The 13,479-nt window shown below is 39.2% G+C and overlaps 2 protein-coding genes and 1 pseudogene across 2 annotated transcripts; 2 read left to right on the top strand and 1 right to left on the bottom strand.

Annotated features, from left to right (window-relative positions):
• The first annotated feature begins 210 nt into the window (after positions 1 to 210).
• LOC104586914 (copper transport protein ATX1-like) lies at positions 211 to 4,103 on the top strand. The gene is made up of 3 exons (XM_010244305.3): positions 211 to 364; positions 3,084 to 3,159; positions 3,726 to 4,103. Exons 1-3 carry the CDS (start codon positions 356 to 358, stop codon positions 3,911 to 3,913), a joined length of 273 nt encoding a protein of 90 aa, XP_010242607.1. The 5' UTR covers positions 211 to 355; the 3' UTR covers positions 3,914 to 4,103.
• A 732-nt stretch (positions 4,104 to 4,835) lies between these two features.
• Positions 4,836 to 7,228, top strand: LOC104586913 (pentatricopeptide repeat-containing protein At2g27610 pseudogene; annotated as a pseudogene).
• A 23-nt stretch (positions 7,229 to 7,251) lies between these two features.
• LOC104586915 (IQ domain-containing protein IQM3-like) lies at positions 7,252 to 11,498 on the bottom strand. The gene is made up of 9 exons (XM_010244306.3): positions 10,931 to 11,498; positions 10,725 to 10,839; positions 10,476 to 10,541; positions 10,268 to 10,356; positions 9,116 to 9,203; positions 8,841 to 8,984; positions 8,635 to 8,727; positions 7,986 to 8,087; positions 7,252 to 7,898 (listed from the first exon to the last, which is right to left on the bottom strand). Exons 1-9 carry the CDS (start codon positions 11,350 to 11,352, stop codon positions 7,374 to 7,376), a joined length of 1,644 nt encoding a protein of 547 aa, XP_010242608.1. The 5' UTR covers positions 11,353 to 11,498; the 3' UTR covers positions 7,252 to 7,373.
• Positions 11,499 to 13,479: the final 1,981 nt, after the last annotated feature.

Here is a 13,479-nt window from a genome sequence, read left to right as displayed (position 1 = left end):
TTTGAAAAGAATACAAATGCGAGTGCAAAAACTTAATGGGCCTGTTATGTCTGCACGAACACGGAAAACCAATAAAAGAATCTTCATCTTTTGTTGACTGTTTTTTGTTTTTTCGCTTCATCTTTTGTTGACTGTTTTTTTTTTTTCGCTTCATCTTTTGTTGACTTCTTAATGCCGAAATATCATAGATTAAGTGTGGGTTGGTAACTCTACGCTATGGCAGTGCATGTTAGCGTCACGAGGCAGACACTTACACCTGCTTTTAAAAAACGCGAGAAGCTTTGAGCTTTCGTGAGCTCTTTTGGTTCGCGGAATTCTTTTTTATTTCTGGGTTTGGCATTCTCGTCCTCCCGCTATGGCTCAGGTATTCAAATTTATTCAAAATTTTTGCTTTTCTGGTTTTGCTCTCTCCTTTGGTCGATTGTTTTATTCTAATAACTAGGTTTTTGGATTGAATTTGTGTGGAATTGAAGACAATTGTTTATAGGGATGATCTTTTTGCGGGGAATTGTGAAGTTTAAAGATCTAGATCTTATTACCCTTCTTCAATTGCGTCTTCTCTGATAATTTGGGTGTTTCTTAGATCCAAGTTAGGGTATTTAATCTTGCACGTATGATCGCATTCATGGTTATGTTATATTTCGCACGAAAAATACCTGTTCTGATGTCTGTTGGATTCAAAATTGTCGACCTTGGTTAGAACCATGCGTCTGAGTCACCTGAATTGTTTGTTTATTCCGTTTTTCTGGTGAAGAAATACCTTTTGTCCGGTGATCATCTTGAACATCTTAATTTGGATAGTGCCTCGCTGTTGGGTTCAATCATTCTATTTCATTAAGTCAGGTTAGGTTGTCTATCTTTCGTTTTTCTTGGTTGTCTTGCATTATTGTTATTTGTGCTTAGCGTAATGAAATTCTCTTTTACCAAAAAAAAAAAAAGAAAAGAAAGAAAAAGATCTGGGTTTGTTAGTTTAATTCAAATTCCTTGTGTAATGGAAAATCCACTGACTGATACCTCCGTTGGATCTCTTGTGACTTAAAGGGAAGTTTCGGGGTTGGAAAATTCCCTGCCTGTTGTGTTCCTTTTGTGGCATATTATGAAATTAACATGGTCAAACCGCCTTGGAAGGCAGTTATCGGGCAACTGTACATAACATGGTCATTGGTTCATTGGTGGGGGTGACATCATGGGAAGGTTGCTTATCGAAAAAAGCAAACACCCTGGCAGGTTGATGTACATCTTTCCTGGGGTGTAATGCACAATTTCAGTCCAGATTCAACGGCCTTGAATTGCGCCATTAGAGGGGTTAGTGGCCTACCAAATAGGTGGGGTGGTGAATAATTTAATGTGATTACAAGGTCTATAGCTGTTGGACTTAAATTTAGACTGGTAAATAAAAAAAAAAAAAAAAGCCTGTAAGAATTGGTTTTGTAGGTCAACTTTTTAATTAAAAATTTGAACTTCAACTACTAGAAATATCTGGGAAAAGGTCCAATATGTGGTGATTGCTACTAAATCCAACCTAACCTGACTTAATGAAATAGAAAGATTGAACCCACCCCAAACTACTAGGGCTCCCACTTCCCACTTATGCCAACCCGTGAACAGTACCCCTGTTAGTGAAGGTTATAATTATAAATTCTTTAGTTTCACTATATTACCTATGATAATATTTCATTCTAAATATCTGTCACTTTTTGCGTATTCATAAGAGTTTCATGATAAACATAGTTTCAAGTTACATAGCCAATTGTATGAACAAAATCACAAGATACCTCTCTTAATGTCTCTATAAAAGTACTAAGTGACATAGCTCATCACAGGAGTATCCCTCTGGCTCTTAATAAGCAAAACAATAACATCACAGACACAGCACCTAGAACAAGACAGAAAGGAAACCAAAACTATGAATTAGGGATGCCAACTGGTCAGATCTGATATGGTTGTCTCAACCTGAACCTGACCCTAACCTAATGCAGGTCAGGTTTGCCTAACCTAAACCCAACTAAGGCTCCCCTGAGCCTGATCCAATAGGATCAGATCAAGGCAGGTTTACCGTTTAACCTGACCTATTGACGTCCCTAATCTTCCCTGCACATGGCTGAAATATGAGAAGAAAACTGTTGCTTAGAATGAAAGTTGACCAAGTATCCCTGCTTCAATGTTGCATCTATGGATATCATAATATTAAACATAGGCAACTTTATCCTTATAATTAAACCCTCCTTGAAAAAAGTATGAACTTTAAGTGTCTGAACTTGGCATGTCAATGCAGTTTAGATTTTTCAAGCCCTAAAAGAAAGCAATATTCATAAGTAAGTTGACATTTATGCCATAATAAGTATGGTAATTCTATACTGTATATTGTACCTTATGTTTATGGACTTGTAAGTAAAATTTTGATGATGTTTACTGGCTCTGCTTCTTTCCCCAACTCCTGAAGCAAGTTTAGTGAAGACACCAAGGGGTCTAAGATATCAAAGGATGTAAAATTTTGGTAATATCTATATATTCTGGTTCAACCAAAAAATAAAAGGAAATGAAAAAATAATTATGTTACTTTAGCTGCCTATAATCTTGTTTTGGGGGAGGTGGAACAAAAATAGTATGTTATATGTCAAATATATGTCATGCAATTTTAGGAAATATGGATGCATTACTTTAAAATCCATTGTGCTTCTCGGTCCAGTACATGTCCATTAGATTCTTAATTGGGATGAGCAGATGCAAAGTAATTTGGAGTAGCATTTTTTTCCCAGAAATAGGATATCAATTCATGCCTTTTATTCTTCAGATGCTTCTTTAATCTGTTGCATCTTTAGTCATTTCTGCAAAGAAAAGAACGAAGAAATGAACAGAAAAAATGTGTGTTTGTGTGTATACATACATTAGTACATAAATATTTTAGTAATAATGACTACCTAATCCACTGTTATTATTTCTAGTGCATTCCCATTATCTTCAGATGATGTATTAAAAAACTATAATAGAGGTATGCTAGATTGAGTGCTACCATTATGAAACTCAACTCTTTCATAGTACTTTTATTTCTACCCTAAAATTTATTTTGGTCCCAAATGCAGACAGTCGTCCTCAAGGTTGGTATGTCCTGTGAAGGCTGTGTGGGTGCCGTGAAGAGGGTTCTCGGCAAAATGGAAGGTTGGTATTAGTCTTCACCGCCAGTTGCCACCTTTATTTTTTTCTTAAAATATTGCACCTGGATAAGAGATTTCAGTGTACTATCAAAAATTGAGTCTTATTATTTCTAAAATCATTTGAGAAATGGCAGAATAATTGTGAGGACTGAAATCGATGCTTCCAGAGACTGATGAGAACGAAATAGCTGATTATCTTCAAAATCCCAGTAGAAGTGTAATGTTTGTGTGCATTGGCATGCATTCATGGACATGGTTGAAATGGGACTTGACTAAGAAGACTGAATTTGATCATTTTATTTGCCAGTAAATAGAGTATCACTAATGCTTTTGGCTATCCAAATTCTATGCAAAACATTTGGATTTAACCAAAATAGAAATATTTAAAATTGAAGGGGGAAGAAAACTATTCTTGACCTTGCTGACTTGCATTGGACAGTTCAGCTAGCATTCATTTTCTTGCTTTTATATTGATGAATGTTCCCATTAATTAATAGCTAACTTGGAACTGTTGAACATGTGCTTGGATGTAACTGCTTTGTTCCTTTTGGTGTTCGAAACCATATTTAGGTGTGGAGTCATTTGACATTTATTTGAAAGAGCAGAAAGTGACGGTAAAAGGCAACGTTCAGCCTGATGCAGTTCTGCAAACCGTCTCCAAGACAGGAAAGAAGACTTCCTTCTGGGAAGAGGAAGCTCCAAAAGAAGCACCAGCTGAAGCTGAAGTGAAGTCCACAGAAACTGTTACTGTTCCTTGATACGCTCACCCCTATTCTTATAGTTAACTAAAAGTCTGTTAATGGGTTAATCTGGTGAACATCTTACATCCATGTGTGACCACAACTGTTTAGGTGGGAAATATCTGGCATTTTCTGCATGTGTTATTATGGTATCTCTGTACCTTTAACTTTAATATATGAAATATTTGCTATAGCCTATAAAGGGAAATTTCAGTTTTCCCCCTCTTGATTTTCTGGACCTCCATGAAATTTCTGCTTCTATACCAGCGAAGGGAGCATTTAAAATTTTAAACCGTCGGACCGGTATTTGCGTTGCTTAAGAAGAGGTTGGTCCTTAAACCTTTTGCCCGTGTAAAATCCAATGGACCAACCCAGTTGCGGGTGGGTTGGCTGGACTCGGATTGGGCCCGTCCAAATTGCACCCCTGTATGCTATAGCTTGTATTTTTGTCTTTCTGATCAAAGTTGGTCAAAACTTCAAACGTTCCATCTGGGTTGAGAATTAAATTGTTATTTGTCAACATGTTTGGATGGCAAGTGACATGAAATCGTTTCATTTTATAATAGTATAAGTGTATAACTTGCCACCGTGTCACATAGGTTGAGCCTCCATCAGATGATGAGCCTTCATTGGAAGATCATCTTTGCCGAAACATCAGCTTACAAAATGCTAAAATCCTCTGACGTCAACTACTCAACTGCATTTTATTGACGAGAGAAGTTGCTCTAAAAGTTGCCATTCAGCAAAAATGTCTAAATCCTGAAGCGCTCGGTGACGGTGAGATTCTGGACGGAATGATGAGAATCGCAATGAGTGGTGCGACTCATTCTCAATCCTCTACTGAAAACCGGTTTAAGTTTGTGACCAGGAACATTACTGAATCCAGCAGGTCAATCCCATAATGTTCAAGGGAACAAAGGTCTTCAAAATGGGTTTGACTAATAATGCCTTGAACAGGGAGCCAGCTCTGAAATCCAAATGAAGAAAACCTACCATCCACTAGAAAGTTAAGATTTGTCTTATTATTCCCTCGTTAAGCTTTCAAGATATTTAACCGCCCAAATCCTTCTGCCGATTTCAAGTTCTGAAGACATGGCTTTCAACCACCTTCTGCGTGTATTTGGTGAGACTGGATGCGTTCTCAAAGGAAGAACTGTCCATGCCATGATTATTACATCTGGGTTTTCCCTTGATGTTTATACCAGCAATCATTTGGTCTCCATGTACGTCAAATTCGGACGCTTCGACGATGCCCGACGCCTGCTCAATCAATTGCCTGATAGAAATCTGGTTTCTTGGACAGTCTTGATTGCCGGGTATTCTCAGGCTCGATTTGCAGAGGAAGCGCTGGATTGTTTTAGATCAATGGTTGCCGAAGGTATCAATCCGAACCATTACACTTATGTCAGTGCTATCTCCGCTTGTGCGAACACTGGAGCTGCTCGAACTGGTAAGGAAGTTCATGGAAAGATCTACAGGACCGAGCAAGAACCGAATAGCTTTGTGGACAATTGCTTGGTAAATCTATATGTCAAATGTCGTCTGATGAAGTCGGCTCAACTAGTGTTCGACTCAATTCTGGAACCAAATTTAGTTTCTTGGACTTCGCTTCTTTCAGGCTATTGTCAGTGTGGGGACAATGAGGAGGGCTTGAGGATCTTCTTACAATGTCGCAGAGCTGGTGTGAAGGCTAATGAATTCATATCTGCAAGCGTATTGGGTGCTTGTGCTGCTCTAGAAAATTTGGAGGCTGGGATGCAGGTGCATTCTGAAGTTGTAAAGTCTGGAATTGGATCAGATCAGTTCATTGTGACGGGTATTATCCACTTATACGCAAAGTGTGGCAAGTTGCAACTTGCTCGCCAGGCTTTTCTGGAGTTGGAGAAGCCACCATTGTCGTCCTGGACTGCCCTAATAGGAGGATGTACCCAACAAGGAGAGGTTAAGGAAGCCATTGATCTGTTCCAGAAGTTGCACTCTTTGGCTATCAAACCCAGTGATCACACATTTTCATCCATTCTCGGGGGCCTGGCTGATGCCATGGCAATTGAAGAGGGGAAACAGATCCACTCTTTCATCATAAAATCAGGGTTTAATTCAGTTACTTTTGTTGTCAACTCTATACTGGATTTGTACTCAAAGTGTGGGCTGCTTGAGGAATCATCCAAGGTTTTTGAAGAAATAAAGGGGAAAGATGTGGTCTCGTGGAATGCCATGATATCTGGTTACATTAAACAGGGCAAATTCAAAGAAGCCATAGAGCTTCTGGATAAAATGGTGCTTGAAGGCTTGAACCCAAGTCCTTATACTTATTCCAGTATTTTGAGTATTTGTGGCACCATTCCAGCCATAGAGTGGGGCAAGCAAATCCATTGTTGCATAATAAAACCAGGATTTGATACCAATGTGGTTGTTGGGAGCTCACTTGTGGACATGTATGCCAAGTGTGGGAGGATAAGCGATGCCCAGAAAGTTTTCAATAATCTGACTTCTAAAAGCTTGGTCTCTTGGAACACCATGCTTGTTGGATATGCCCAACATGGGTTTGGCAGGGAAGCTTTGGAAATTTTTGAGGAGATGCAGAGGGAGGGGATTTCTCCCAATGATATAACATTTCTTGGAGTGTTGTCTGCCTGCGGGCATGTTGGTAATGTGGAGGAAGGGTGGAGACATTTCAATTCCATGATCAGAGACCATCGCATTGTTCCGAGGATCGATCACTACTCATGCATGGTTAGTCTCTTAACTCGCAAGGGGCAGATTCGACGAGCTTATGAGTTCATAAAGGGTATGCCCATGGAGCCGGATAAGGTCGTTTGGCGCTGTCTCTTGGCAGGATGCAAGGCTCAAAATGATTTGGTTGTTGGAAAATATGCAGCTGAGAAAATTTTGGAAATTGATCCAGAAGATGCTTCAGCTCATATAATGCTGTTTCGTGTATATGCAGGGGCAGAGATGTGGGACGAGACGGCTCAAGTGAGAAAGAGAATGAAGGAAAAGGGGTTGAAGAAAGATCCTGGGCATAGTTGGATTGTGGTGAAAAACAAGGTAACTTCTTTCATTGCAGGTGACAATGCACATGTTCATGGAGACAGTTTGCATGAGGTCGTAAGTAGATTGACGAATCAGATGATTGATGCTGGATATACACCTAATTTGCGGTTCTCGCACCCATCTGTAGAGTGAAGAATCATAGGATGGAGAGAAGGAAAAAAACAAAAGAAATGGACAGGAAAAAGCATTTATAACTCAGCCTTTCAGTGAATCATGTATCGCAGCATCTCTTGCTTAGGCCTATTGAGATTTAGTTGATTGCTATCTAATTCAGAAAAATTAATAACAGTGGACGAACACAATTGAAGGTAACGCAAAATGCTGCATTCCTAGATTCCCAGAGACAGAATTGATATGTTGTAAATAGAGGGGTAATTTACATGCAGTGATAGCAGTCGGGGGATGATAACATAAAAGAGTTTGTCTAGACGATAGATGTCCTATCCCTATTAGAGAAACCGGAGATGGGACGAGGTGAAGGTAAAACAAGACCGCCAAACTGTCGAGAAGACAATGGTGTGGGGGGAAGCCTTGGGGAGAGGTTCACAAATTCTAAGGCTTGTACCCTCAGTTCTAGAGGGTAGTCTGCAACACAACCAATCCTTGGACCAGCTCCCGTTGACCATTTTAACGAGAGTTGATGACCCAGCTGATATGAACTTGCTGCTTTCTTGGAATTGATCCTCTGCAATATTGCTTTCTTGGGGACTTCTGCTCTTGGACTTCGGAGACCACCAGATAAGGTCCTCTTGTAAGTACCTCTGCTTTCAGTTTGAGCATCTTCAGTTTTTTCAGTTTGGGAAACTTCAGTTTCTTTGATGGGCTGCTCTTTCTCCACTTCAATGGAACTTTGAAGTTGTAGAGGTTCTGGAATTGTTGGGACTCTAGTGATCCCCTCTTTTGCTAATTTGTCTTCATTGTTGTCATAGTCTTCAGTAGAGGATTTTATCTGGAAATCATGGCAAACTCACAAGAATTACAAAGATGAGAAAATATAATCAACCAATTTTGGTGATATGACTTATAAACTATATACCTGAACTTCATTGATGTTGACTCCGTTATCCCCGAGGAAGGCTAGGAAACCATCAAGATTCTCATCAGTTGGGCGGTAATGCCCACTATATGCTGAGATAGACTGCAAACAAGAATCCAATCCTGAATCAGATGAAAAGATTGCTGACTTCATTTTGATATTGCAATTTAATGATAGAGGGTGTCGGGATGCTATTTTATTATTTCAGTGGAAGAATATGCAATTAAAAGTTTCCCAATTCAGCAATAAGTTGTAAATGACTGGAGGTGTTTTAACATTGGCAAACAATGTATTCATGTTTCTGTAATTTTACACTTTGGTTTCCAATTCAACATTCAAGTCAGTGTCACAAGTGGGCATGACTTGGCATCCCCATTGAAGCCATCTATTAATATTTCACGTCTACAAGGCAAACCCCTAATTGAACAGAACCCCAGACGTCCCTAAGGTCAAGTAGCATAGCTTTCGATGCAAATAGGGTTTTAAAGTTTTACATTTCTGCAGCCTCAAATTTTCTCAAATGTAAATAGCATTTGCCAACTTTCATAATCCCTAAGAAGATACATCATTCCAATTATGCCCCCAAGGTATCGCCCTAACATAAACAGTAGTTCAGAAAAGCAATATAATTGTGATATATCTTCTGTACCTTGAGCACTCCATTTTCAGCATCAAGTCTTCCAGCTGCCAAAGTAGTTCCTCCCGCAAGGAAGCTGGAATGATGAAATGACCCCTTCTCTTTCTAGATGGTGCAAACAATTAGTTAGTTTATAGGGAAGCAGAGGTAGTAAAGGAGATGGGATAGAAAAACTAAAAACATAAAAACAAAAAATTGCTTAATCATTTGTAACTAACCTTGCCAGAATAGAGTTTCTTAGAGGTGCACATCACAAAAATCCATTTTGCATCTCGTGATATACGTGTATCAAGAAATGTTTGTGTTTGTTTATGCACGATTTTCCCATTGACAACCAAGTATTCATAGTTTTCCCTCTCTTGCTGATTCCAATAAGAAGTCACCACAAAAAAGGAATACATAAATATTAGGTGCAAAGACCATTGAACTGTTAAAATTAACACAACCAAACTGCAAATCTATCTACTTTGCTCTAGACAAACAAATCACATACAGGTCCAAGGTATTTGATGCATTGTTGTCGAAGTTTAGATCTTGGGAATTCTTTGAGATCAACCTCTTTGCCATCTCCAATATCCAACCTGCAGCAAAATATTATTAAACATTGAAATACTTTAATTTGTGGTGATTTAATCGTTCTTATATTCTTGTACTGCGGAGCTCAGGAAGGCTATAACCAGTTACAAACCACCCGAAAATGGGAATAATTAGAAGAGCTTACTTAACACAAAAAGGAGAGGTATTTAAGAACAAAAAAAAAAAAATCCCTCTTGAGCAGAAATGGAATCCAGAGAGCTATTGTGACCCAGTATTTGAGAGAATTAGGTGGGAAGATTCCTGGGGTCACACTACCCCTCGTCTCTGTTAACCTTCTTTCTGTACAAAAAAAAAAAAAAAAGAAATAAAAGGAAAACAAATCCCTCCCTTTGGAATAATTTATAAGAGCCCCTTCAACAGGGAATTCAAGATCCTAAGCACATCTGAGTCCTATAACCCCAATCAAGCTGTTTCCACTTTCAATGGCCTCCCCATAGTGCCGAGCAGCAAACCTTTACATGACAACCAAAAAATTAAAAAAAAAAAAAAAAAGTATTGTGTTATAACTGTAGTGCCTGCACCCCAATCAAGCTGTTTCCACTTTCAATGGCCTCTCCATAGTGCCGAGCAGCAAACCTTTACCATAACCAAAAAAAAAAAAAAAAAAAAGTATTGTGTTATAACTGTAGTGCCTGCACACCAAGCGGGCTGTTTCCACTTTCCATGGCCTCCCCACAGTACCGAGCAGCAAAACTTTACCATGACAACCAAAAAAATTCAAAAAGTATAGTGTTATAAACTGTAATGCCTGCACTCTGGACTTCATATTCACCAGATTTTACTGTGACCTTACTGTAGAACATGTGCTATACTAGTGTCCAAGGATCATCCTTTTGATCCTGGGCAAAATGTTATTGCACTTGTTAGAGAGGAACATGGGCCTTTCAGGAAAAGGTTCAAGACAACAAATTCGAGCTCGTTCATATCATTATTAGCATTTAGTAAAAATATGACAGGAGATTATCGTATTAAAAGAACCCCTTACCTCTTATGTACTTAAAACCGTAAAAAAAAAGGGAAGAGGAAAACGAAAATCTATGCAACTCACCAGTAGAAGAATGGCTGGCCAGCATCTGTTTTACACCACTCTTCATAATAGATGTGCAAGCCGTGACCGTATCTATGTCGTGGATCGATCTGTAATAAAAAAAATTTCAAAATAAAAAGGAACTAAGAATATAGTCACCAGAATACATAATAAGCTCTACATGATAAAAAGGAAAAAAATATCAATCTTGAAGGGAGTAGAAATTTACAGCTTCAATCCAGTGCTGAAATGCTAATTTCTGAGCTTTGGCGTCTTTGGATAAACCCTTTCCCACCTGCCGAAGGTCAAATTATTTGATATAATTAGCTAAACCAAAAATTATTGGTTTACCAATCTTACTTTGGAGGAGAAACACGTAAAGGACAAGAAAACAAAGGAAATAAAAAACGACAGTAAAGTTCCCCTGTTTTCTGGTTGAAGAAAAAAAAAAGAAACACAACAAAGAAACACAACAAACCTTTGAAGCATTTAATCTGACTCGGTTCCATCGCGAAGCTGCAGTTTCCGGTTTCGAGAAGTTGAAGAACGAAATCGTACTGTGATTTAGCCGAGCAAAGTCGATAGCTTGCCACCTTCAGTTAAAATAGAAGAAAGAATCAACAGACAGACAGACAGACAGACAGAAGTTAGACTGTTAAAAGTACAAGGAAATTGGAGACCTACCAAAGCTCTTCAGCGACAACGGCGGAATCTGCTAACCTGCGCCGTGTACGATAACTCCTGTAAACTTTCTGCAGCTTCACGGCAGCTGTGGATTCAGAACTCGGGCCTCCATGACCATTGATTCCCGGCTGTTTAACACAGGGGCTCAAAACAACGGAGGTTTCCTGGCTCACGAAGCCATGGCCATTGGTCGCCGTCAATTTCTGAGCATGATCGGAAGCAGTCAACAGTTTAGAACTCTTGCATTCAGCAACATAAGCCGCTATGGCTTCTGTGTCACCATTCAAAGAAAGAGACGTTTCAGAGCTCCCGCATTCTTGAGAGCAGAGTTTTGACGACTCGGTCGCGAGATTCGACGAGCAAGGGAACGACGATTTCGACTGCAAATCGAAGCTGGCAAGTGACGGGGTTTCGACTTCCATTTAAGATCTTAACAAAGGTCCCAACTAAAACCCTAGAAGAGAATTCAGAGAGAGAGAGATAGAGGCAAGAAAGCTGTTGGTGAACTGAGTGAGGATGAGTGTCTCTCTGCTTCGTTGTGAGTATTTATTGTTGAATACTAGAATTTTCTTTAACAAAAATAATTTAAAAATTCATTTATTTTTATTTTTACATAGTTGGTAGTGCGAACTGCGAAGAACGCAGGAGATGGATTCCAGGTGGGCCCCACTCCGACTCAAGTCACAGAAGTGATCCTATTAGCCACTTTATCTGGCTACGCTGCTTGGCAGTTGAGCAGGTGGATTAATGCACGTAGCCTTATCCACGCATCTTCTACGGTCGATCTAGAATATTTTGTCATCACAGGTAGGGACCATAATCTCAACGTTCTATCAAACCGTGAGAGATGAGATGCATGGGCTGAGGCCTTGAGGGGACGTTCATCAATTCGACAGAGATAGGCGTCACCGACAGGGCGTGCTACGAGAATGACTTCTGCCCCGCCTCATGAAATTGCACAAACACCATCATTCCCGAGTCCCGAAGAGGCGAAGACCGACGGACACGAGTATTTACTATTTGGCATCGTTTTGTAGAATTACATATAGTGTCATCTTCTAGGCTATGAGTGCAAAACAAATATGTACGGTGCAAAATAGCACTGTTCCCAAAATGAACCACTAGGATGTCAAATTAGATAGTACTACGGTAGTACAGTATTAGACTAGGGGTGAAGCATGAGCTGCTCGGTCGGACCTGGCCAAGTCCTATGTCAATCATACCTAGGCCTAATTCTAGCTTAACTTAATATAATTTGGGCTGGGATTATGATTGCATTTTTGTACAATTATTAAAGTCAAACTTAGAAATAAAATGGATTGGAAATATGTATTAGTTACATCAACAAATACATATGTGCAAATATAATTAGAAATAGTATAATATATATATATATATATGTATATATTTGCAAGGTTCAAAGTATTGATACGTATTGACCAATATGTATCGTGTCAGTGGCTTCACTATATGCCCCTACAGGGGGTGTATTGGGGTTTTGACCGGTTTAGGGGGTGGAGGAGCCTTAACTCGACCCCTTGAATCAGTTTTGAAAAAAAATTAAAAAAAAGGCAAAAAACACTATTGATATCGCTCGATACACCCCTACCGACATATCGAGTGTATCAATATTTTGAACCTTGTATATTTGTTCCGACAATAATGGATTACTCAAGGCTTCAAACCAAGGCCAATTTAAGATTTTTAGTATGTGTTTGGGTGCAATGCAAATAAATTTGCACTGATGCAAAATCATAGCAGTGCAAATGATTTGAATGTAAACTCTCACCTATTTTTGTTTTAAATTTTAGTTTATTTTATTTAATTGCAATATAAGTGAAATAAATTAAAACATGAAGCAGAATAAAGTAAAACTCAAAACAAAATTAAATGAAAATTTACATTTTTTTCATTTGCATTCTCTTACATTTGCACTCATATAAATAAAATTGTATTTCAACTAAACACAACCTTTAACAGTTTGAATTTAGGTCAGACCCAAATTTTCTACGGAGAAGTACGGAAACACACGATGCAAAATTCTGAATTCCAGCCCCCTTCCCACTAGTAGCCCTTTCCCCTATAAACCACATCCTGCCTGTGAATTTGACATCAATTCACGGTCAGGATGCATTCCCCCTGTACTTTGGGACTATAAAATTTTGATCTAGGCTGATTAATCATTCTCCCAATTTTCTAACTTAGGCTTAGGCCGAAAGCTCAAGGTCAATGGGTTGGATTGGGTCACCCCGGTTGGGGCCTTGCCCAAATTGCACCTCTAATCAGTATGTTGGGTTGTGGTACTGGCCTAACCTTTTGGATCGGGTCAGTCTTAATCGGTTTTGGGGTCAGTTAACCCAACCCTCTGACATTGCAACATTGAGAGACTTTTGTGTATATTAGTTTGATTGAGTACAGGTGTGATATATATTATTTGGATTGGGTTCGAGCTAAGCAAACCTATCCGTTGCCATGTCTCTGGACACCCACGTGTCGGGTAGGCGGGTACAGATCTGTACCTAACCCTAATTTGTCCTTTTCTTTGACGT

This window comes from Nelumbo nucifera, chromosome 2 (genome assembly GCF_055504915.1).
Source record: "Nelumbo nucifera cultivar China Antique chromosome 2, China Antique-T2T, whole genome shotgun sequence".
Lineage (NCBI taxonomy): Eukaryota > Viridiplantae > Streptophyta > Magnoliopsida > Proteales > Nelumbonaceae > Nelumbo > Nelumbo nucifera.
Note: the sequence above shows the minus strand (reverse complement) of the source record. Positions and strands in the feature narration are given on the sequence as shown.

What these genes read in the sequence shown, in the direction of transcription:
- LOC104586914 (XM_010244305.3), top strand. An exon ending in GGTTCTCGGCAAAATGGAAG is followed by an intron (nt 3,160 to 3,725) that starts GTTGGTATTAGT and finishes AACCATATTTAG; the next exon opens with GTGTGGAGTCATTTGACATT.
- LOC104586915 (XM_010244306.3), bottom strand. Translation starts at nt 11,352, where the DNA reads ATGGAAGTCGAAACCCCGTCACTTGCCAGCTTCGATTTGCAGTCGAAA. An exon ending in GTTGTCGCTGAAGAGCTTTG is followed by an intron (nt 10,840 to 10,930) that starts GTAGGTCTCCAA and finishes TTTTAACTGAAG; the next exon opens with GTGGCAAGCTATCGACTTTG. An exon ending in TTCAGCACTGGATTGAAGCT is followed by an intron (nt 10,357 to 10,475) that starts GTAAATTTCTAC and finishes TTTTTATTACAG; the next exon opens with ATCGATCCACGACATAGATA.